We start from the raw sequence: 25,056 nt of genomic DNA on the forward strand, positions 1-25,056 counted from the left end.
TGCCAAATATTACGTAATAAACCGTATAAACTAGCAGTAAAGCCTCTTTTATACGGTTTTAGCCCCCCCCACTTTTTGTAAACCCCCCACTTTTCTCAACGCTCCGCGGTGCCTGTGACTAAGGACTTGTCTTGAACGTTTTCAGACCAGTCTTTTTACTGAAGCGTGCATTGTTGACAAGAACTTGGAAAGGATTGCTATTTCTAAAGCAGACCTGCCAACCTGAACATAGATAAAATAGGGAGATACCAAGATTTTTGATAAAAAAAAGAAATGTAGAAAGGTAGGGAGATTATATTTGTTCCATTTCTGTACCTAAAACAATAACCAAACAACAATGAAGCAAGGTATACATGTTAAGGTAGCTTGTCAAAAAAGTGAGTCATTTCTAACAGGTGCAGTTTTTTTTGCTTTTGTCAACATCTTCTTCAAGTACCCATTTATGGCAAGGAATTCTTGAATCACAGTGCTGTGATTTAATTGCCAGAATACCAGTAGCAATCCAGCTTCAGACAAGAGTCAGTCTTTTTTCCTGACAATGCTGAACAGATGTTCTGCTTCGACCTTTCTATATGGTTGTACCAGGACTATCTTTCGATTTTTGGCAGCAGCTTTTTGATCCAGGTATCTCCCTTTCATTTTAGTGCTACAAAAGGCTATTACATCCCTCCAGACCACACAGCAAATAACTTATGAATTTTCTTGTAAAAAAGATTTTGGCTTTTGCCAGAATTAACTGGTTCTCTTATTTTCAAAAAGTCTCAAAATCAGGAGGAAACTAGGCAAAATCGAGCGGACGTTATGAAATTGTGAGAAATTGAAAAGATAACGAGACAGAGTGGTAATAGGCTGCCTATTACCACTCTGTCTCGTTATCTTTTCAATTTCTCACGAGAAAGTGGGAGTCTCCAGGCAAAACTGGGAGAGTTGGCAGGTCTGCTACAGTGAAGCTGCGGCTTTGCAAATTGAGTGAACAGAGATCCTGAAGTTTCGGAAATGAAACTTGGACAAAAACATCCCTTTCTTCGAACTATACTTCAAAAAGACTATATTCTTGTTGAAACAGATTATACCATACAAAAATTTATTCAGCAGCTGTTTCTTCTTTCTTTAATTTGTAATTGTTAAACATCTAAAATCCTAGAGACAGTTTATGATAAACCCTCCTCCATTCAAAGTTATTCAGCAGCATAGAGATGGGGGGGGGGGGGGGTTAGGGGTTGATGCAAAATCTTGATAGTATTTTTTCGGGATTGTAAACTGTTACCTTCACTACACTTTCTGGCTTTGGCAGCCAAAAAACACAAAAAATAGCCTGCTGATATCTTAATCTGAGATTATCAAAATATTATCTCATTTTATGTACAAATCTATCAGGTTTAAAAATAGCTTTTTAGCCAAGATGCAAGTCTATAAGACTTCAAGATATTCTGTATCTTTATCATTATCAGCGTCTCCTGAATAAAATTCATTAGCAGCATCAATTCTTGAATCTTCTTCTTCCTGTGAAATACGTGTATCAGGATTAGGTTCGGTATTCAGTTCTAGGCTTAACAGATCTGGTGGAACTTCCTGCATTTGAATACTTGGAGCGGCAGTCATGCACTTCAAATGATCCATAATTGTCTGTTTGATGTTATCAAGGTACTGTCGTGTATTTGCATTTGGGAAACTTCCACTCATTTCAGGGCATAGTGAATAATCAGGGCCAAAGTACTCTAGGTATCCTGCACTTGATGGAATTTTTTCACTGACAGTTTCATCTACTAAAATGGAAGTCTCATAAGTCCAGCAGCGAGCAACATTACGTATTGTGTAGCCACCACCACCAAGAACAAGCATAGGTATATTAAATGAACTAACAAAGCGAACACACTCTCCATGTCCTTTAATATTTAGATTAAAACAGCCAAGGCGATCCAATGCAAGGGAATCAGCACCACACTGTAATACAATGCATGTAGGTCTATACCTATCTATTACAGCTTCAACTGTGGGTTTAAACAACTGAATGTATCCCTGGTCATCTATTCCATCTTTTAAGGGCACATTCAATGAATAAAATTTCCCGTCGTCTGCACCTGCCTCATACATGTCACCCGTTCCTGGAAAAAACATATTGCCATACTTGTGGAAGGACAATGTCATCACACGATCAGTCAAGTAGAATGCCTCTTGCACTCCATCACCATGATGTATGTCTATATCAATATAAAGGACTCTTGGGTGGTATTTAAGAAGCTCAAGTATAGCAATTACAATATCATTAACATAGCAAAACCCAGAAGCCTCAAACTTCTTTGCATGATGTAGCCCACCAGCCCAATTAATTGCAATGTCACAAGCTTTCTGATTCAGTTTCACTGCACCTTCAAGGGAAGCTCCAGTATATATAGAGCAAAACTCAAAGATTCCTGGAAAAACGGGACAGTCTTCTCCAACACTGAACTTTGACAAAGACCCCGCGAATTCATGAACGTTTTTGGCTGTAACTCTCTGTAAAAACTTGATATAATCTTCTGAATGAAAGCGACACATATCATGAACTGAAGCATGATAAGGTCTATAAACTTCCATCTTTTTAAAAAGTTCATAGTTTATAACAAGGTCGTGTGTCAGTGAGAGTCTGTGAGGCTTCATTGGATGACCGCTTCCATAATGAAAATTACCAACATCAGGGTCATAAAAGTAAGAAACACGCCGACTTGAAGTCATTTTGATATCCTCAGGAACTACTTCGCAACTTAAAATGATTATTTTGGAACAAATTTCAATAAGTACTTCGATTTTTATAATCAATTCTCGAATTTCACGTCTACCGATCCTTTTCTTAGGCCATTTTGTTCTATCAAAGCCGACTACTGAATTGAATTGAAACCTCGTTTCCGTTATCGACATGAAAACAATTCTCGGGGGAGAGAGGCCACAGAATAGAGAGAGGGGGTGCTCTCTCTATTCTGTGGAGAGGGGGTGCTCAGTCGATGGTTGATTTGCTGATTAAAGCCAACTATCAAGTTTCCCGAGCAAGAAGTAAATAAAGCCGAATCTGCAAAGTTAAAAGGGGTCTCACGCCGCAATCCCAGTTGAAGGGGGTCTTATGATCATAGACTTAACAAATAAGATGGTCGTGTGAAGTTAATCAGGTTGAGCAAACAAAGAATGCAGTGTGACAAAGAATCATATACAATCGAACAGCAAAATGTATTAGTTTTAAATAAAATTTTCTAAACAAGACAAGGATCTTTTTAAACAAGTTTTTGCGAGAAATGCAAATTGTTGTGATAATTTGAACGAGAAAAAAAATGTGTCCTAAGTTCAATTGTCGTCTACACTCAGTTTTTTTTCTAAGAAACAAAGGTCGATGTTGAGTACCCCAGTTTCTTAGTGTTCTGGAAATTTCAATACTCATTATTTCCTAAGAGTTTCCTATTCACGATGTCATGAATGACGTTATGAAATGTTCGTGACCTTTTTATCACGTCAAGAGATTCGCTTCCGTTTTCTGGTGCTGTATTTAGACGTGAGAAGTATATTTTTTTCCCTTGTGTCTTAAGTTCTAGGTCAACAGGGCAATCATGTTCTTGGATTTTACAAAATTTCGCTGTTCTAAGTTTTATCACGATTTAATAGTTTCTTAATTTATTTGCTTCGAGTACTGAAGTTTCTTAATTTTTTCTGATTGTCCAGTACTCGCTTCTTATAGCCAGTTTCTTTTAAAAAATGAGTGTATTAGCTACCAAATGAGCAAAAGAGGGAAGAAAATCTTTCTAGGACAACAATTTGATCGCGTCAAAACGCCATCTGGATTTTATCCAACCAAACTTCTATAATGGCTCTTGACTACTGACAGACAATAGTGTCAGAAATTTGACCTGTTTGGGTAACATACATGGACATAGAAACAAAAATTTTAGGGGAAAATATATATCAATCGTTAATAAACAAATCTACATTTCCATTCTACTCGTGCTTATACTTGATTCATTTGAAGCACTTTTATTGACAAAAATATTCAATAGCCTCTGGCTCTAGTTTAGATCGAGCTTGCAGTCCCTCCATAAGCAGCTTTGTATTGCTATCATCACAATTGAACCTTTATAGCTTTCTTCTAGTTACGTCTGCATTTGCATTTGACAATATTATGCCCAATTGTAAAAATGAATACAAGTTCTCTCCTTAGAGATGTTCTATTTCTTGGTCATTTGAGTTCATTCCTCTATCTCCCCTATCAATGCTTTATGCCAATGAACTTGAAATAGCATCAAATTTGATTTGAGATGACAGCAAATGACAGTTCATTATAATCATATCCAAGCTGAGTGATGGGCCAACTCTTGACATTCCTTACTTCCCCTAAGTTTTGCTCGGCAAGTCTGTTGCCTGATTTCTTCAGTCCCCTGATTAAAATCTTCAATTCATTCAGCAACCCCAAAACGCATCCTCTGAATCACTCTCGGAATTGTCCTCAAAAGGATGTTTTGAATTGTCAACATATGTCTCAATCTTTGCCTTGTTCTCTGACGACTCCTCTTCGAACTTTTCTCTCTGAAAAGAAATTATTGTAGAAATTCAGTTAGCTTGGTGCTGTAGCAATGATAAAAATGCTACCAAACAACAATTCTCTTACACGTATCCCAACAAGATCGAATATCTTGATTTACGACTGAATAATGTAGATTTATAAGAATTCTTTAGTAGCTACAATTTTTCTCAATGATATAATTACCTTTTCACCTGGTAACCTTGACATTCTTGCCTTTTCTCTCTTTTCCTTATTGAACAGATGCATAGGGAGACTGAATGTGACATTGCTGTTGTCATCACTTCCTTTGTGAAAAGTAGACTTTCTGTCCTCTTCTTCCATCTTTATTAATTTTGCTTTAATCTGCTTGTATCTGTGCAAATTGAGCTTTCTCTCCTGCGTTTGCATTACCTCTTTCTTATTTTCCTTCGCAGATTTTATCTTTGCTTTCAGTTTTTCCTCAGTATTTCGGCAGTTTTGTCGCCTTCTCTCGGCTGCATTGCTTTGTGCCTTCTCGACTAGTCTGGTTTGATTAGCTGCCTTTCTTTGCTTTTTTATTCTCAATCTCTCCTTCTTCTCTGCAGCCTTTCTTTCCTTGCCCTCTATCCTCTCTTGCAAAAGCCGCTGTTTCTCTGCCTCAAGCCGTTGCAGCATCTCTTTTGAGAGGATGGCTCTTTGTCTGAGCCTTTGAGTTCTATCTCTCAGAAGAACATCCTTTCTCTCCATGGCTTGTGATAATCTAGAATACAAATGATTTTCTCATCAAAACTTTAAAACTATAGAAGACAATAGATATCAAAACTTTATTTTCAACAAAGTAGTTCCAAACAAGAAATGTATCATTACTCACTTTCTCTTTATATCTTCCTTGGTGATGGCAGGCAGCTCTGGCAATCTGTTACACTGTCTTCTCGGTCTATTTGCTTGATGGCCCATTGACATTCTGGATTGTGGTCTGCCGAGTAAATCTTCTTCCAATAGCTCAACGTTAAATGCAACAGCCCGTGCATGACCATCTTCACCGGTCTTGACAACAATTCCATGTCTGATTATTTTCAGTTCTTCATCTTCTCCACTTTTTGGCAACGGAGCCTTGTCAAAAGGCAATTGAAGCTTCCTTGGTTTAGCAAGAACAAATTCTTTTAAAGAATCAACCTCGTCTTCGATGCATTTTTCAGCATACTGGATACCTGAACCATCTTGCTTTACTTCTTTGCTAGATTCTTTATGTTTACTTGCGTGTTGCTGTACCTTTTGCGTTGCTAATGTATCGACTGTCACTGCGCTTTCACCACAGCAAAACAAACCTCGATACCAATGTTTGTTCGATTTATTCAAATTTCTCGATCCGGACTTTTTACTTTCAGAGAAAGCTGAAACTTTGTTTTTCGTGAGTAAATTTCCCATTTTTTCAACGTGTGCTTCGACAATCAATGCTGATTTAATCTGAAGAAATTATACTGCAATGGCTATATGTATCATACGTCAGATTAAATGGAACCTGATTGATAGGCAACGACGATTAATTGGAACCTGACGTCAGAGCTTGACGAGGCCAATGTCTGCATTAGTTGCATAGCATAGCTCTGCTTTATAAGTGAAAGCCTGAACTGTTCAAAGCTTGTTGTAACTCGGTTTAAAAGCTCTGTTTTTTAGAACAATCACATAAAAAAGATGCATGTACCAAGGCACTTAATTATTGCATAAAAATTAAAATTTGCTGTTGTTCAAATAAGTGAAAATATTTGCATATTGCACATTTAATTATATTTGCCAATTAGGTGTTGAATGAATGATTATTTCTTTCCTTATATACTTTTGTCATTTAATACTTGCAATAAGTATATCAGTATGACAAAAAATCACCTTCAAGTGGTGTCGGTGAAAAAAGGAAAAAAAATTATCGCAGCCATAAAAAATCTCATGGTGTCAGGTTATTCGATGTCAGGTTATTTGCTGCCAGGAACCTTGCACTTAGCACTTACCTCACTCAGCATTTACATCTTGATTCTTAAGAGAGGAAAATTAGTTTCAATTAAATGAAGCTTGAAAATACATATTTCTAATGTTACTATGGAAGCTAAAATCAAAGAAAATGTAAAAACTTATTTTCAGGAGTGTTTGATAAGAGCAAATGTTGAAGCAAGCAATTTGGCGACATTCTAAATGGGAAATTCTAATGGAAAACGGTTTCTTTAAAATTCTTGAAAAAATGAAAAATTTTCTTGAAATTTCTTTTATTGAATATTGTCATGTTTAAATCACATCATGTGCGAATAACGTCATATATATAGTGGGATTGGCTGCAAACAAACCGCCTTTTGCTTAAAGTTGCCAGTTTTAATTGGTATATCTGGTCGATTGATTGCCTTCAAAATTTGCGAAAAGGAAACTTTTGCCGAAAACGGGCTCTAATATTGTGGGCCCATCCAGAGCTTCTCCTTAGTACCTACTTCACGGTGTTGCTCCCGTACCCCCAAGTTTCAGTTGCCACTAAGTGCCTGTTGCAACCAAAGTTGCGCATTCAGCGTAAATTGTGCACTTTATCATCTGTTGCCGACCCCTCTTTAAATTCATATTCAAGCTTCTTCATGGTCATAAATTTTCAGTTTGATGTGTTTCGTGGGCAGCCATTAAATTTATCGCTGAAATGTTAATTTCCTAGAATGGTCTCGATTATTGTGCGTTTTGACCACGAGTGTGTTTGCAAACGCATATCGATTTTTGCTTCCTTTTTTTCTTCATTTTTGGGGAGAATAGTCATTGGCTCCTAACTGGCGCTTAATGAGAAATGCTATGTTTATGGTAGTCGCCCTCCTGATCCGTTTCATTTCAAGTGTGTTTTCCTGTTAACAGCGACGTTAAAAGTATGGCATGGCAAACATGGGCAGACTTTTATCAAAGGCATAAAAAAGGAAGTGTACTGAAAGGGGGGAAGTGTCCGAGATAACGCCCGGTAAATATTTTGCTACACACCCTAAAGTTTACCATAAAGCGACATGAAATTAAATTTTCCTGCACTTAACATGGGAAATTATCGGAAATATTACAGCATTTTGCTCAGCTTAAAATTTTTGTTCTTTTAAAAGTACTTTTCACATGACTGTCTACTTGTAGACGAATCTTCAAAGTGACAGAAGCGAAGGGAGGACAATAATGTTGATCCCCAGAGTACATTTTGGTCAACTGCAAATCTTGTTTTACATGCTAAAGGTGAAATTTTGTTTCCCTAATTAAGATTTGGACCTTGAAATGCTGTAAAGTTTAAGGACAAATAAGGCCATGTTAAAATAATATTGCTCTGTAAAATGAGAAGACAGGCAGGAACCCTCACTCCCCCAAAATATTGTGAAAATACTTTGTCTCAAATAAACAATAATTTTGTTTCTATCATTCTCAAACAATGCTGTTCCAAAATAGTTCATTTTTCCCACCTTATTGACTGGCAGGGCTAGGGCTAAAATTTGCTTCAACATTCTACTGCAATCTGGGTATTGGGCTATTTTGCCAAAATCTACCCAAAATGTTTTAAGTAAACCAACAATATATCAGATAACAATATAGCTTTTTAAAAACACCTGGTAGTTAAAATAGCGCTGTCTCTATATTTCTATCATGCCCAAACAGAACATCTACAGCACATTCCGAAATGAAAATTATATAATAAAAAACATGACAATTTTTACTGCAACTATTCACTGCCCTATCAGTTGTTACCCAAACACTCCCCTATTATCTTATATCACAAGCAATTTGTCAATGAACTATTGCCTAATTAGCTAGCGTGTGAGTGGAATTATGTAGCCAGTGCAATAGTTACTCGACTTCTGTCCCCCTTCATGTCAAAATGCATTAGGCTTTTCAAAGAAAGAAAAATAATGATAAATTTTAGACCACTTTTTCAGACTTTTATAAGGATTTTTGATTGGTCACAATTAAAAGTAAAAGATTTGGTCAAGAGATATCCGCCTAACCCCTTATGTTCAAATAAATTACCCCGTACCATCCCTATTTGAGTACCCTCCCTATTTGGTTTAGAAACAGGGGTACAAAGATTAGTAAATTACTTCCAAGGTAAAGCTAAGGTGGATCCATTGAACTCCGTTTGGTGTATCAAGGGTTTGACAGTGCAAATTTCAATTAATTGTCAAAGCAATTGTTTAAGCAAAAGAAACTGTTTTCTGTTTCGAAAAGGTGTTTTAAGAAATATTTTTGGTTAGATTTTGTAGGGCATGCGGTGCATTACCAGCTTCCCTTGACACTACGCCACTGGTTGATTGACTTGCAAACAGCATCAGTCCACTTTTAGTACAGAAACAAAGTTACAGTTTTGTAAAATTAGCAAAGATAGGCAAGGACCAACTATCACAAGAAGAGGCAAAGAGAGCATAAGTTTTTAAACAAATTTGCCATATCAAACATATAGCAACCATTATCTACCAAGTCCTATGTCTACTAATGCTTATAGAAAACTCTTTTGAGCAAAAAGTTGAGTTAATAACACCCAACTGGTTGGAAGAAATATGTCAAACATGTTGAAGGACATAGATGTTAGCAACATCCTGTTTCTGAATGTAACAGGCTCTGTTGTTCGAAACAAGACCAACTTTGACAATAGCAACCATTGATGAGGCAAATGAGTTGCCCTTCTTGTATTTTTATCTTGTTTCTAGCCACTTTTCTTTGGCAACTTTCATGGTTTTGTAAACCCATAGTACATAGGCAAGTCAAAATCTGATCTATTTTTGAACTTTTGTTAAAATGTTCAAACAATTGATTCTAATGACACACATAGTCAAGAACCATTCAATTCAAAGCCAAAATGGATCTATTATAGAAAAGGTGATTTAATTAAGCAGAGGTTAGGTGATGACCCACTAACACGAGAAGTGGACAGAAAGAGAGTGTGGAAGTAGCATTCTCGCTGCATCAACTTTATGATCAAGGATCACGGTTAATGATAATGTTTAAAATCTAAAAATTTGATTGTTCAGCATACTTTGCATGTGTATTGACATTGAAGCACAGTAAATTGATCCATGCAATTTTAAACTTTAATTATAAACTTTTGTCATTGTAGAGCGCCATAGATAGATATTTTATTATTTGTATGTATGCTCTAAAAATGTTTATTATTATTATTATTATTATCATTAAGGAAAGTTCTGACATGGTATAATCCTATATAAGCATAAACCGTACATGAAAAGATATTTGATGCATATATATAAAATATAGCTTCATGAAATAATAAAACAAAATTTAAGTGACATAAATGATCACAGCTTTTAAATCATTTCAACATCTCTACTATCTGTTTCAATTAGGTTTCGTATCTTGTCTAAAACAACTGGGTTGCGACTAAAGCATGAATTTTTATTATATGGTGGTTCAATCTTAACAAGACCACCAAAAAGCTCGATGGAAAACTTGTCGACTTTATAAGGTACGTGATGCTTTTCCAGTCTCTCTGTAATCACTTCCAACTTCTCTTTGGTGTCAGGCGAACTTATAGGTGTACAATTTTCTTTTCTCTCAATCATTCGAAGTAAAGTTTCTTGAATACTTGCCCATATTTGATCATCAGAATCGTTGTGTATATCTTTCACACACTCATAAGCATCTCCCATTATAAATTCGAATTTTAGCTTTTGTGAAGACTTGACATCTGTTACGGCAACATTGTTGGTATCTTTGTTCTCTTGATTCGCGGGGTAACTTTGAGAAAGTTTACAACCATCTTCCGCCGTTATTGACGCGGTTTCTTGACATAAAACAATTCGATTAACAAGAACAAGGATATTAGTTTGTGGGTCACTCGTATATAGGAAACCTTCCCGAACAACATTGTCATTACATTTCACTTCGAGTTTTTTCCCGATCAAACTGCGTGGAGTATTTTCCCGCGACTCCGCCATTTTGTCAACAATGTAATTTTCCTCTGACCTCGTTTTCACACAAAAATAAAAAGCGAGCGCCGAAAAGCGAGCGCCAATAACAAAGACGACCCTAAAATCCCCTCAATCTGTAATATTCTCCGCGGTCCTTGACTCGCGTTACAACTGTAGTGACACAAATGATCCAACTCAATGAAATTACCGCAACCCTCAATATCTCCGGTACTTTTACCGGATTTAAAAAAATAAATATCTACTTCAAAGAAAAATTGGATAGACATATCGACCCCAATCTTCCGCATTGTGACTGTCATCCATTTAGGAAAGTCTTTGTCATCGCGATTTTCTGACATTTAATGAAACTTTTCTCTGTAACAGTCCAATTAGCATACACGACTCCTTTTTTGTAAGAACCAGTAAATTTCAGTTCGGAATGACTCTTCTTGAATTTTATGAAAATTTGAGGCTGGATTGTTCTTAAATTAATAGGGTGTAAGCAGTGCTACTTTTGGCCCTAGGGAGGTGTTCAGGCCTCATTTGCCAACAAAGTGAGTGAGACCACTTCCATTTGCCAACAAGTTTGAATATTTACCGAAAAAGCACCCACACGTGGCTAAAAATCCTCGTTTTTGAGATAAAACTTTGTTTAAAATTGCATTTAAGAGTAGCTCAGCCTCAGCTTGTTCTTAATTTGCTCTTAACTTTTGACCAATTTGATGATCGTGTTCTTATAAAATTGCTCTTATAAAAAGAAATGAGTGTACTTTGCATCAATATACTATTATTCGAATAAGATATTTTCATTTTAATAAAGTTAATGGTGAATATCATGTATAAGTAATTGTGAACAATTTTTTTTTGCGGTACAGAATTTGAAAATGGCTTTGAAAAAAGCAAACATTTTACAACATACTTAAAGCTTTTTCGTCTGACACTCCTCAGAGCATAAAACGTCAGAATAGGTTCCGAAAAAACACGATGGAAAAATATATACCCAGTTATGGATCGAAATAGGCCAATCAGAAAAACGCAAGCACACCGGTCTTGTGCTTGCGTTTTTCTGATTGGCCTATTTCGATCCACAACTGGGTATATATTTTTCCATCGTGTTTTTTCGGAACCTATTCTGACGTTTTATGCTCTGAGGAGTGTCAGACGAAAAAGCTTTAAGTATGTTGTAAAATGTTTGCTTTTTTCAAAGCCATTTTATAAGTAATTGTGCTTTCTTAATTAGCAAATGACAAATTATCTATTTTGCTGCATATTTTTATCAATATCAAACAATTTATCTACACGACCACATAATTTAATCAATCGAAGTAATCAATTAAGTGCTCTAAAAAAGTCATGCTTCAAAAAAAGATATTGACACCCCACTCTTACTAAGTTCTTGTAAAAAGTGCTAATGGCAAAAATTTTGGAAATAGACTCCTATCTCATGCTCACCTAGTTGGCTAGACAATTCTAAATATTCTTATTGGAAGACCAATTGCCACTACTACCCCCTCCCCCCCCCCCACATTATGTACTCAGTACTCTATCAGGCATAAGCAATGTTTGCATGTGTAATAAATTCTTTTAAAAGTCTAAAAGAACAGAAGCACAGAATGAGCCAAGGGAAACTAAAGAGTCCATTATTTCCCATTTGCTGCTCATATCGAGGAACCTACTTATACTGACTGGTGAAATTTTACGCCCTTATACACTGGTGTTTACTGTAATTCAAAAGCATAAGATAAATTATTCTTATATTTTACGTTGATTAAATGAATAGGTGCCTTTTAATTGTTGATATTTGTGACCGAATCAAACCATCCCGCATTAAGAATTTATTTTTTAATGAATCACTACTGCAAAATAGAACTTAGACACCTCAACCTTGAAAAACTTTAGACAAAGGGTAAAACTTTATATCGATAATTGAAAAATGTAACTAGCATCAATTTTTTAATGTTCAGTCATATTGGACTGTTTCTCTACAAGTTTTCGAAACAAGCCATCTTTCAATTGAATCAGCTCCTCATAGGTACCAGATTCTGCGATTTTTCCATTGTCGACAACTGCTACCTAAAATTTATTTTGATAAATTAACACATCAAAAGAAATGTCACATTATTGATTAACGTGATGACGAGGTCTGAATCGTAGCTTTGTCTTTCAGGCATGAATCAGGGAAAAGGGCCAAGGGATAGACACGAAAGACTTTCCTGAATAACTTAAATCGACCAGTGCCCCAGGTTAAGGTTACGGTAAACGTTTTCTGGATGAAAACATCATTTTTTCGATTTTTTCACATTCAAGTAGCCGAAATTTCAAGGCGCACAATGATACCAAATTTGAAACAAACAGAAATTTTGAAAGTGGAAAAAATCCCATGTAAACGAAGGTTTCCATAATTTCTTTATCAAAACTTTTAGTTGAGGCCTGAAAATCTCTTGACCTGTTAAGCCGATTATCGTTGCTTTGCGGTTGTGGTCGCATGTCTCATTTACAATATCGCATGGCACATCCATGTATCTCATGTACAGCCGTGTTTATTTAAACAGGGTTATTGATCTTAAATCTTCAAGTGACTTGACCCGAATTACACTGTGGTTTACGAGTGTATCTTGCAAGTGCGATCAGTAAAATCCCGTTTTCTCCGGACTCGAAATTCCTCTACATGCAGGTACGAAAAAGCTATTATGTACCCAAGGAACCAATCGAATGGCTCGAAAATTTGCACACGGCCAGGGCAGACGTTGGGCAAACAAAGTGTGTCTCAAAATTTTTTTATTTTCTCTGGTCCGTCTTTTATACCCAAAAACAGCTGCGGGAGGGTGGAAAAATTATTTGCCAATTTTTGATAGGGTATAGTTTCAAGAAGAGGAGGAATTTAAAAAATCTGAGACACACTTTGGTAGCTTAGGACCTGCACTTCCTGCTGGTCTAAGTCAGATTTTGTTACCTCAAACGGAAGGGTACATAATAGCTTTTGAAGATGGTACACTTTTTGACCAATAAATTCGCATGGAAAATAACATTTAACATTATTTGCCAATAATTTTTATCTGGCTAGATACGCCATAATCTTGTGCATCGAATGATATATAGTTTATCCAGATTCGTTGAGCCGTTTGGCCTTTAGTAAGGAAAAACCAATTTTCGTGTTCAAAATGTTTACCGTAACCTTAAGAAAATAGCCAGAAAAAGGAAGCTGTGGCATCAGCTTGTGGTTTGCCAAAACACCGGATTGGTGATAACTGACACGCAAAAGGAAATATGACACGCAAATGAATTGTAGTAAAACGTAGTAGAGACCAAAGTATATTACCCTACCTGGTGCGCTGCCTTTATAGTAGACAGTCGATGGGCGATTATTATCGTTGTTCTACCAACCATAAGCTTCTGCAACGCGTCTTGAACCAAATACTCACTCTCTGCATCCAACGCGCTTAAATAAATTGCAATGAGATAACATAGATATTGTCGTGAAGAACTAGACTATACAGGTATTGAAACTTTGCAAAATGAAAAAAACTAAACTTCTTTCCAGTCACCTCGAAAACATTTGTCTCTGGTATCTGATATACTTGCCTATGGACAACAATCTTTATATTCGATCGTTATACACGGGACATTTACGAGAAAGCTCTATCAGTTTCCAGTAATGTTGACTTTCTTCTATCGAAAAGGAATTTATCAGATAAAATTGAGGCTCTGACAACCATATAAAGCATCAATGTTTGAAAGAAGAAAGAGAGGTACCCAAATCTAGCAAAACTAGCAAACTGTACCAAAACTTTAGCCAGGAAACCCTGTTTCTTGGAACGAAACCTTTCGCAATTGTAAGCATGTAAAAACGTAAGCAGACCGGTTTTTAACAGAGGTATTGATGCGTTTCAGATGGTTAATCTTTCTAGGAACACTGATCGACTATCCTTGAAATGCTTCTGGTATTGCAAGATGGTGAATAAATTCACCAACTCGCAGAAGCCATTTTTAAGTCTGTGTCCAACTTTCTCTCCTTTATTCTATTTCTTTCCCTTTCAATTTCCGTTTATAATCTTTGTCTATTTGTTTTCCTTCCTTTGTTGCTCGTCTTCCACTGGTTTTCTTATCATTTGTTCGTTACTTCTTCCATCTGACGTCCTTTCGGATAACTTTTAGCGTTATCTCCAAAATAATTCAAGCATAATACTTTTTATTTCTTAGAGGTTTAAATTCATAAAAACAAACGCTGCACAATTAAGAATAGACGATACATTCTTAAATTCAGTTTTCATTTAAAGATCATTAAATATAGAATAGTTGAAATACCTTGTCGCTTCATCCAAAAGGAGAATTTTGGGGTCCTAGTAGGAGAAGGGGAACATTTTAAAAGAATGAAGAAGCAGACTAATAGAAGTAAACAATGACAATTCAAATGTAGTGTGTCCATGCAGTGGAATAGTGGTTAAAACTCCCGATGAAAGATTGACATGAATGCAGCAGTTCGGTAATTTGATTGGCTTAGACTAAGCCTCTTTTACAATGATTGGTTCTAACCAAACAACAAAACCTCGATGCCTGCTATTCGACAGAAAAATATACATTCAAATGACGTATATACAAAATAGGATGCAGGTTTAAATTTGACAATACAAAACTAAATATGGCATAATGGAAAGGCATCTCATTGCTTATTGTTTAAGGTTTTATGCAGCTGGAAATTTTTCTCCCTTATTCTGCTAAAAAATATGATATTGTAGATCTTCCAATCTTACAGACAAAGACTGCAAACACAATACAGCAGAGAATTGATACCTTCATGATCGCTCTTGCAATGGCTATTCTCTGACGTTGACCACCTATAAAAACATAAAATGTTTTGCAAAATCAAAACACAGTAATATCCATGACTCTTTCGAATATCCCATTCAAGTTGGACCTGAATATAAATAGCTTTCTCCTAAAAGACATGAAAAATTCAATAAACAAAAGCGTTAATCTTAAAAAAATTGAATGTACAAGAAAAACAAGTTGTCTTGCCTGATAACATCTGGCCGCGTTCTCCAACTAATGTGTTAATTCCATTTGGGAACGATTCTATAAATCCAATAGCGTTGGCCTTCTCAGCTGCCTCTACGATTTTCTCAGTGTCCATCTCAGACGGGTCATCAAGGCCATAACAAATGTTTTCAGCAATAGAGGAGGAAAACAATATTGGTTCCTAGAATAAGGCGTTGCAGATTGTAAAAATAACAAGCTGGGGAGGGGGGAACAATTGTTTTGAGTTTTCATCTTTTGAAGTCACAATTCATGCGAGAGTCTGTCAGTTAAATTAGTAGCAAACCATGTCAAGGTAAAGTGTCAAAGGAAGAGTGTCTACGTCATCTAATGAAATCCGAACAAAAAGAGGTTTTAAAAAAGCATCGTCACCGGTTTATAACTGGAATCATACTCCTAGCAGATACTCAAATGTATCTTCTATGAAGGATCTGACTAGCTTTTCTGCTTCTATTCTCTGCAGTTGTCTATTCTTCCATTAAAAATTTGGCAACAACGAACTTAGCATAGTTACTATAAAATCAACACACCCATAGCTTTATCAAAGCGTTGCTTAAAATCCGGTTCTTTAGCATAAGGGCCTATCTCATTAAGTTCTGTAAACGATGCTTATTGCATAACATCAAACGATCGAGTACCTGGTTGACTGTCCCGATATACTTTCGAAGCCACGTGGGGTCAAGCTTTTTTACATCGTAGTTTCCGACACTGATATGGCCGCAGTCTGGGTCGTATAAGCGAAGGAGAAGGGAACCTATTGTGCTCTTCCCAGATCCACTAGCACCTACAACTGCAGTTATGGATCCAGATGGAACAAATAAATCCACTCCTTTCAATATCGGGGTGTCCTTTCTCGATGGATACGTAAAATGAACATTATTAAAATTTATACTGATGTTTTTGAGAACGCCTGGTGGTATAAGTCCTCCTATAAAGAAAAATTTAATTTTTAGTCAAAGACAGATTGCTTAATCTCTACCAAAGATAAAAATTGTAAATAAATCCTGACTTACTCTTAATTCAAGAAAGCACGAACAAGCAGAAACATAACCAATCATCGTACAATTAGCTTTGTATAAATCAATCAAATCATAGAATAATTGAGTTGATATCAGCATTTCATCACCAGTTATAATGATCGCGCAAGAAACTGCAAATTATATCGACACACTGTCTTCAAGCTAATTTCTAAGAAAGCTCTGGCCGAGATTTTGTAATTATATACACCGCATAATTACCTGTAACAGGGATTTCAGGCTGCCTATCAGCAAGCTGCCAAATCCTAACACTTGCTCCGACGCCTTTCATGAGCTCAGAATAGAAAGTACTTAGGCCTAAGGGAGAAAAGACTGTATCAGAGAAAAAATAGATTCAATTAATATACAAAGGAAGGTTTTCTCTAAATTACATGGCCTGACCATACATTATCGAGATTCGAGACTCTCCTTGCACATTATTTTTTTAGCTACAAGAAAATTGCTTTAGGCCTTTTCCTTTGGAAACCAAATTTATCATATTTAAAATTGCTTTCAAAGTCCAAATTTATCTACTTCTTACGCTTGTCCCTTCTGCGCTGTTCCCTTTTGCGCGAATCCTATTTAACTCAAGATCCTATTAAAAACCGCATTGCCGAGATCCGCCTTGAGAGTCTGCCAACCAGGTCTTAATACGATTACTGCCCGTGTAAAGACAAGGTTAAAACAAAAACTTGATAAATCCTTATTTATGAGAACTCGTTGAAAATAAAAGCATACTTCAGCATTTTTTATTCCAGAACGAGGTAAACACCCGCAAGATAAGGCTCAGAGAGGAACAAAAATACGTGTACACTTGATATCTCGAGCTCAAGAACTTAATAACTCTCTCTGCAAAAAAGGGTATTTCTACAGGAGAAATAAGAAAGTACCGTACAGTTTATAACATAAGTATACTAATTATAACAACAGAGGTAGTGGAGTTTTTCATTCTTTTTTGTTAAAAGACTGTTCTTTAGCGTGTGTGTTGTGATACAATTTAGCTCTACAATCTTGAAAATATTGCAATTCAATTTAAGGGTGAGACAGACACCTTTAAAGCAAAATACATGACACTTTCCACGAACTTTGCCAAACGAGTTACAACTTTAGCCACAGTCTAAAAGCGTTTTCTGCTCAATCCGTCTAGACACAATAAAGTAGCACTGGACCATTTTAATCAACAACCATATTGGAAAATTGAACAAGCTAAGTTAAGAAGACATAATCTTGAGCTTCACCTGCAATTGACATTCCAACATAGACCGTATACAGCAAGAATGACGTCAGATCACCAACTGTCATTTGCGCCTGCGTCATCATATAACCGCCACTGTAGAGTACAGTGATGACAATCATGTTGCCAGAAAAACCTGTCTAATAACGATGAAAGTAAAATAAGCAATTTGCTGGATGACGAATCGGGGCGGGAAATATGAGCTTGAAACCTCGACAACGGAAGCCAACAAAAAGGTAAAAATAATGGACACAGCACATTCAACTAAATACATTAAGTTAACTGAATCTTTCAGCAGTCGACAGATACCATAGTGGCTTAAGACATCTGTCAATCAATAATTGGCCAATCAGCAAGCGTCATGCCACCCAGATGCTTATTAATTGGCCAATAGATGATTGTTTAAGTTAAGATGGTTTAAGTCACTTTTGTATCAGTCGGTTGCCCTTGATATGGACAACCTATAATCAGAACATTCTTGCCAAATAAAGGAACGAAGAGTGCTATCTCTGGCATTTAGTAATTTCTTCAAAGGTTTGTTTCCATATAGCTTGAAGACCTGCCTGAAATAACGATATGGTGCTATGTCCTGGCAATAAAACATATTTAAATGTAAAGGCTCTTATTAGGGACTGAAGCTCTTATTAGAGAATAAAGCTCAATACAGATTAGCAAAGTGAATACTGATAATTTGACTGCTTTTTTAAAAGTTTTATCGACTAAGATTGTTTGCATGATCTTCGAAGGCATAAGAAATGTCGAAAAACAAAATGGATAGTTCAGAAAATAAAACCCCAATTTCAATCACTGTAAGGAATTAATTGAATGCCAAATAAGATAACTTGACAACTTACAAATCCAAAAAATGCAGCTCTCGCCAAAGCCTCTTTATAAGCTAAATGCAATACCGAATCCACTCTCCCGTCGTATCTGAAAAAGATGTAAGCAAAACCCAATAAAAACATTGTAACTAACTTCAGTATTACTAGTGACAAACGAATAGCTTTATTTTGCCTCAACTTAGCTATCCTTGTTGGGGAAAATGAACAAAACTATCGAATATTCGTGGCTGTGTAGTATGGGGTGAAAAATAATACATAGTATTTAGATTGCTCAGAGTTATTGAGAATAACTTCACTAAACTAATATGAAAGAGAAAAGGCACTCGAAATTGAAATGAAAATTGCTCCCTATTCCTAGATTATATTCCTAGTTGATGTAAAAACAGTCTGCGCACATTAACAAAAAGCAGTAGCCAGTAACACTTAAATGTCTGTGGAAATAAGTTGAAATTTTCAAAACAGTGATAGAAAAGAGTGCACTGCAGAGAGCTTAATCCTAACCATTGTTCCTTGACAAAATGCACCATGTACTCTAACAACAAATGTATAAATTTTCGTAGGAAGGGAAAGATATTTTTTAAATACACAGACCATATTATCATTTCAGAAAAACCACAGCGGAACATGATTCAAAAAATAGATTTTTCGAACATTCGATGACATTTATCGCATTGTATCACGTAATAACCTTTCAAACCTTTCACGTAATTACTGAAAGGTTTGAGGGCTTACCTCTGTGTCTCTTTTATTTCCTGAGCAAATGCTCTTACGGTCCTGATGTTACTTATTCTCTCCTCTGCCACCTTCGAAAATACAAACACATTTCAAACCTACGATTTTACAATTATAGTAAAAAAACAAGAGTTACGCTTGAGTGGAAAATAAAACTTGCCAAATACCCTCGTAAAAGGCTCCTTTGGCAATCTGGAGCATTGGCCGTGATGAGGTAAAGGGAAACGTTTACTTAAAGGTAATTGACGGATACTAAAGGGGTTTAAGCCCAGCAACAAATTGACCAATCTGTGAGAGTGATTCCACTCACACGCTTATGGATTGGCTGACATTGATTAACAGATGGCATAAGCCACTACTATATCTGTCGATTGCCTTTAGAATATTGAAAATGCGAAGTCATGCTTACCTGAGAGGCATCAGCCAGTGAATCTTGGACCTGTTTTGTGATATTCCGAACATACCTGCCGTATATTACACTAAACAAAACAACTGGTGGTACTATGCTTAGAACTAAGCCAGCAAGTTTCGGTGATACGAAAACCTACAAAACAAAACATTTTATCAGATTTTAGATTCTAGAAGATCACCGGCAAGAAAAGTAGCTCTTATCATAGAACTTATCATCTACGAGGACACAAATATATGGTTGTTTTTCGGGTACTCACATGCCGTCCAAGTTTGAGGTACAATTTTATTCAAGCCCAATTCAGATGTACTACTTGACATCTTTAGAACTCTGCTGGCGATTTTAGCAGTAATATCCAATAGTGAAGGAATGACTGCTCAATTATGCAAAAAGTAAAATGACGATAACAATGGAATAACGCGGAAATGTGTCAAGGAAAATGTTCGACATTGTTTCTACCTATAAAAGGATACGGGTCAGATCAGTCCGCCTTCTAGATCCAAATATTCGTAATTTCATAAGATGCTAATTTCAAAAATTTTAATCAGGTTTTCAAATTTTTTATTGATTTTAGTTCGAAGCATATCTTCAATTTCTTTCAAATTTCTTCAATACCAAAATGTCAACAAAGTACTCTCAAAAGAAAATAAAACGAAATGACAGAATTTTGCATACAAAAGCTAGCCTTTTAAATACAAAATTGGAAGAGCGGACCTCCGGATGCAAAAAGCGGCTTCTTACGAAAACTAGCTCTTGTTTCATACGCAGTAGCAAAATGTAAGAAATCTCCTATGTAAGACCAGATAAACTCTTATACATTCAGTTTTTAAAGGAGTGAGCGTATTGGATACCGTGTGATCAAATCGTTCATATTGCCTGGCAGTTCCCTCAATCGTCACAGATACAACTTGAGGTAGGAACTGTGGGACAGTTTGAAATACTTAAAGACATCATTTATCCAACCAAAAGCGAATAAAAATTCAATTTAAAGCAGTTTGAGGTTTTTTTATGATTGTTAAAATAAAGTATGCAATTAAAACGTCATAGAGAAGAAATTGGAAGGTTAAGCTGTCACCATTAACGAAACCCCAGCAACACCTTGGGCGAAAGATCGTAGGCCATCTGATATATTATCTGTGATCGATTTTCCAACTAAGGTTGTATCTGTTGACAGACGGTTGATCAATTCTCCTGTTGGATTTTTATCAAAGAAAGCAGTTTCTTGGCGAATGATTGAGCCAAATATTTTCTGTCGTAAACGGTTAACAATCCTTTGCCCTAAAACAAACAAAGAAATTACATTAAAATAAAACTACTTTCAGCACTTCTCAATTGATTCACTTCATCAAAAGTGCTAAAAAGGAGGTGCCCTCCTCGTTTTATTTGTTCATGTTCTTTAGTATTTCAAAAACATTAGTAAATGCTTGATAAATAAACATGTTAAAGAAAATATAAAAACACATTACCTAACTTATGAATTACAAAATGAAACAAGTCATATCAATCATTACAACTTAAGATAATGCTGCTTTTCACTTTTATCTTTTGAACTTACTAAATCCTCATTTTATTGGCAAATTTCAATGCTAATTAAACCTCTCTCATAAAAAATCTTGCATTTTCTTTAAAAGACATCCTTCAAGAAAGAATCTTATGCTATCGATGGAATAATCAAGATCTGACCGTTCCTCTAACTTCTAATTGTCTCAAATGGAATCAGCAAATCAAAATCAACATAATGGTGTTGCAAAGTGATGATGTCCATAAATACATTTCAAAAAAATTTGAAAGTCCCAAATAGCCCCAAAGAATCAATAAAATACTTCCAAATGTGCAAAATCAGTTAGATTAGATCTGCTCCAAATTGCTCGAGATACAGGCTTTTCTCTTCATCAAACCACTTTAATTTGTCCCCCTTTCTAAAACTTATGAAAAAAGCCAGATTTTATTGGTCATATCTCAGAAAATATGCAACAGACCTATCAAATTTATGTGCATTAAGAAGTATTTCACAGTCCTTTTTCTATGTATGTCATAAACATTGAAAACTTCTAAAAATATATCTGTCTGACATCACTGCTTTGCAACTTAGTTGCAACAAACCTGAGGTCTGAACAAGGTAAACCCTTCCTAGATTTGCTAGTGCCCCAGCCAAAAATGTCACTGATAACACTGCACATGTAACTTTCAAATTCCAAAGCATTTCTGTAAAATCTTCGGTTGAATTGTATATGATATCGATCAGTTTTCCAATACAAAAAGGCACCAGCATTGTAACAGATGATGAAAGGACCAGCAATCCAAATGCAACTAGAATAGAAATGCCATAAAAACTTTGATCAGTATCACACTTCAGAACTTAACTGTAGTTACATCTAGATTCAACTTCAGAATTGAAATTTACCTTATACATACACCATACAATTTTCAATTCAGCTCCCCTTTAAATATTCCCTTCCCACACTAAACATAGGAACACATACAGGGTGGGGTTGGGGGCATTGTGTGATTGCAGTACCTCCAACATTTTGTCTGTCAGCACACTAAGGAGTTTTAGCAGGCAAAAAAAGCAATTTTGTACTCACCCTGTAACCTTTTCCCAACAATTGTAACATATTAACATTTCTGTAGTAGCTGAACTTTCAAAGAATGGCACTAAAGTATGAACTTTGAAACAGAAATGCATGAAAAAGCATATAAGAGTTATCTTTTGACCACAACCTTCAAGAGCGAGACAGGCTCTTTTTGTTGGCAAAAATCACTTCTTTACCCCACCAAATTTTCTTTGGCTTTGTCCCTGCTCAGATTTCAAAATCACAAATAAACTGGGGGGTGCATTAAAGGTTATTCAGTCTACATCATTTATTGTCAGACATAGGAGTGTAATGTCAATTTTTCTGCTTCATCAAACTATCCCAGTCTAGAAGAAACACTTATTACACCATTGACTATCACCACTTTTTGGGTAATTTAATTGTTACTTGAAAAAGAAAACAAAATACAAACAAAGAACATGATTATTGAGTATCAAGGAACTCTGCTAGTCATCGCCTATTTAACATTATAAAGAAGAATATCAAACAACCTCCAAGCTTCTTCCATTCTGGCTTTGCTAACTCAGCAAGTCTCCTTATTTCACGGCCTTGGCTTTTCTGTTTCCCAGTTTTACCAAAGACTGATTGCAAATTCCAGCCACTCTTTATTTTTTTCTCTACATTATTTGACGAAAAACGGATTTGACTTCTTCCTTTGCCTCCATATCGGTTAACTGCTCTGAAATAACGAAGACTTGAGAGGTGGCAACGAAAAGTTGGTTGAAAAAAAGTTAGTGTGGGTAATTTCTTGTAAAAAATCGTAAGAGATTTGGTTGTGCTGGAAAATGTATTGGAAGACGTTTTGAGGCACCATCTCGAAGGCCAGGAGCTGTAAAATGTATTTCCAAAATTGATGTGGTTGGAAGGAAACTGTCTGATTCGTCGAAACAGTAGCATTATTCATATAGAATACCTGGGTTGACTGATTGAAAGCAATCAAGTACGGTGATGCTCACTTCTCTTCGCTGATTTCAGCTTGTTATGATCTAGCCATATTTTTTTGGTTTATTTTGTGCATTTTACGACAGAGAAATTAAAACTTACAAGACAGATAGATATTACAACTCCATCTGCAGCCAGCAGCCTCTACTTGAAACATGACCAAGAGCAACAACAGCAACAACAGTCAATAAACTCGAGATTTCGCTCAGTGGTCCCCCCTCTAATCAATTTTCGCTCCTCTTTTTGAAATCCCTAGCACATTTACTCAAATTTTTCTAATATTGAACTTAGCTAAAGATAAGTACCAAGAATCTTAGCATTTTGTGTTTCAATGCTGAAAATTTTTTTAAATTATCAATTTATGTGCTACCTTTTAGAAAAAGTAAAATACATAACAAAATATCATGCGATGCGATCATGTGCCATCTTCGTCAGATCATAAGATCAATTGAATTTGTAAACAACAACAAAGCTGTACATGTCCTGCTTTTCAGAAGCTTTCAACAAGGAATATGTATTGTAGAGTTTGGAAAAACGAAGAAAGAAGTAATCACAGATGAAAAATAAGGACAAAGCCCTGGGTTAATTCTAATTTACCAGGGGCGGACTGGCCGGTCGGGCTACCGGGCGACCGCCCGGTGGGCCCTCCCAAAATTATTGCAATTTTCTCTTAATTTTGCTATTAAATAAAAACTCATATTATTTGGTAGGGGCCCTTTTCTGTTGCCAAACACCGAGACTCTCTCAAGATTAGTAGATACAGAATGAATAAAAAGATCACTTTGCGGTATTTAAGTACTGAAAAAGCATTTTCCAAAATTCTGAGCCCCATGGAAACAAGGAGAATTCTGGGCACAGGGCTCACTGTCCCTAATGCAATAATACGATACTTAACTGGAAGTTCCAAAATTTGATAAATGTTCTCTTCGGGCCCTCAGTTTAAACGTTTTCATTAAATCATAGGTTAAAATGGTAAGGACATGACAATTTTTGCGACTCAATTTCTAGGAAGGCACAATATTTTAATGCTAACCAAATCGATTTGGGAATATAGATCAAAACAGCAGAAGGGCTCAACCCCCTCAGCTCTGACAAAATTTTTGCACCAGTACATCCATACTTTGCTTCAGTATAAAACATATTTGGTGTAAGTCTTCGGAAAAGTTTTGGCATCATTCCATTGGCGTGGTCTGACTGTGCTAGTTTTATATTCAAAAATTTGCTGACGTGGCGAAAACCATGCGAGATTTGCCCTGACGAACTTTACAAAATAACAGGCCCGTAGACACTGGGGGCAGAGGGCAATGCCCCCAATAATTTGCAAAAATTGTGTTTGAAGAGCTTATAAGCGCAATATTTCGTAAAGCAGGTAAAGGTAAAGCTATATTTCTATCCATGTTCTCCAATCCAGTTTAGCAGTCTAGGGGCCTGCATAAAGATAAATAAGTTTTATATATCTCCCATTGTAAACTAAACAAGGAAAAGAAACGAGATACAGCTGGAAGACTTAGATGCATTACAAGCTCCATGCTCATAGAAATGTAGACATGAATTGATATCTAAACAAAGAAAGGAATGACTCGTTTTTTTGAAAGTTTCTTACTGAGAACATTTATTTACTGTCTTCAATAGACAAGACAGGGTTTTTTATAATTGCATTTAGAAATTTGTTCAATGTTATGTGTATAGAAAATGCTGGGCTTGTCGCTAAAAGTTGAGACATAGAAAGTTGATGTCGCTAAAAGAATAAGACCTTGGCTCTTTGGAAATTGGAAACTATTAGAGGGATGGGGAATTATTGTAAATGAAAGCTTACATGTATTGCCTAGGATCTTCCTTT

The 25,056-nt window shown here is 36.0% G+C and overlaps 3 protein-coding genes and 1 long non-coding RNA gene across 5 annotated transcripts; 1 reads left to right on the top strand and 3 right to left on the bottom strand.

Moving 5' to 3' along the window:
• Positions 1-1,322: 1,322 nt before the first annotated feature.
• Positions 1,323-2,872, bottom strand: LOC135692040 (histone deacetylase 3). Its single transcript, XM_065210060.2, has one exon. It carries the CDS (start codon positions 2,713-2,715, stop codon positions 1,411-1,413), a length of 1,305 nt encoding a protein of 434 aa, XP_065066132.1. The 5' UTR covers positions 2,716-2,872; the 3' UTR covers positions 1,323-1,410.
• Positions 2,873-2,909: 37 nt separating this feature from the next.
• LOC135692085 (uncharacterized) lies at positions 2,910-9,316 on the bottom strand. Its single transcript, XM_089110803.1, has 3 exons — positions 5,373-9,316; positions 4,727-5,261; positions 2,910-4,545 (listed from the first exon to the last, which is right to left on the bottom strand). The coding sequence occupies exons 1-3, from the start codon at positions 5,927-5,929 to the stop codon at positions 4,420-4,422; spliced, it is 1,218 nt and encodes a 405-aa protein (XP_088966929.1). The 5' UTR covers positions 5,930-9,316; the 3' UTR covers positions 2,910-4,419.
• A 2,733-nt stretch (positions 9,317-12,049) lies between these two features.
• On the bottom strand, positions 12,050-23,370 carry LOC135692030 (ATP-binding cassette sub-family B member 10, mitochondrial). 2 transcript variants are annotated; one of them, XM_089110802.1, is made up of 15 exons: positions 23,231-23,370; positions 22,766-22,953; positions 21,784-21,990; positions 20,756-20,958; positions 19,681-19,815; positions 19,272-19,342; positions 18,552-18,627; positions 17,702-17,837; positions 16,686-16,781; positions 16,086-16,375; positions 15,430-15,610; positions 15,205-15,248; positions 14,719-14,753; positions 13,738-13,852; positions 12,050-12,486 (listed from the first exon to the last, which is right to left on the bottom strand). In XM_089110802.1, the coding sequence occupies exons 3-15, from the start codon at positions 21,950-21,952 to the stop codon at positions 12,367-12,369; spliced, it is 1,671 nt and encodes a 556-aa protein (XP_088966928.1). In that variant the 5' UTR covers positions 21,953-21,990; positions 22,766-22,953; positions 23,231-23,370; the 3' UTR covers positions 12,050-12,366. The 2 variants fall into 2 exon arrangements, with proteins under 2 accessions (XP_088966928.1, XP_065066121.2); XM_065210049.2 differs by having other exon boundaries at positions 22,766-23,366.
• On the top strand, positions 12,549-14,699 carry LOC148959279 (uncharacterized). The gene is made up of 2 exons (XR_016144157.1): positions 12,549-12,662; positions 13,595-14,699. It is a non-coding gene; the product is annotated as an uncharacterized LOC148959279 (long non-coding RNA).
• Positions 23,371-25,056: the final 1,686 nt, after the last annotated feature.

The sequence above is a fragment of the Rhopilema esculentum genome, chromosome 10, assembly GCF_057945365.1.
Source record: "Rhopilema esculentum isolate cy_ngs chromosome 10, ASM5794536v1, whole genome shotgun sequence".
Classification (NCBI taxonomy): Eukaryota; Metazoa; Cnidaria; class Scyphozoa; order Rhizostomeae; family Rhizostomatidae; genus Rhopilema; species Rhopilema esculentum.

What these genes read in the sequence shown, in the direction of transcription:
- LOC135692040 (XM_065210060.2), bottom strand. Translation starts at nt 2,715, where the DNA reads ATGACTTCAAGTCGGCGTGTTTCTTACTTTTATGACCCTGATGTTGGT.
- LOC135692030 (XM_065210049.2), bottom strand. Translation starts at nt 23,171, where the DNA reads ATGCTACTGTTTCGACGAATCAGACAGTTTCCTTCCAACCACATCAAT. An exon ending in TTACCTTGTTCAGACCTCAG is followed by an intron (nt 20,959 to 21,783) that starts GTTTGTTGCAAC and finishes TGTTTGTTTTAG; the next exon opens with GGCAAAGGATTGTTAACCGT. An exon ending in CTTTTGGATGAAGCGACAAG is followed by an intron (nt 13,853 to 14,718) that starts GTATTTCAACTA and finishes AATTTATTTAAG; the next exon opens with CGCGTTGGATGCAGAGAGTG.
- LOC135692085 (XM_089110803.1), bottom strand. Translation starts at nt 5,929, where the DNA reads ATGGGAAATTTACTCACGAAAAACAAAGTTTCAGCTTTCTCTGAAAGT. An exon ending in AAGGAAGATATAAAGAGAAA is followed by an intron (nt 5,262 to 5,372) that starts GTGAGTAATGAT and finishes TTTGTATTCTAG; the next exon opens with ATTATCACAAGCCATGGAGA. An exon ending in CAAGGTTACCAGGTGAAAAG is followed by an intron (nt 4,546 to 4,726) that starts GTAATTATATCA and finishes ATTTCTTTTCAG; the next exon opens with AGAGAAAAGTTCGAAGAGGA.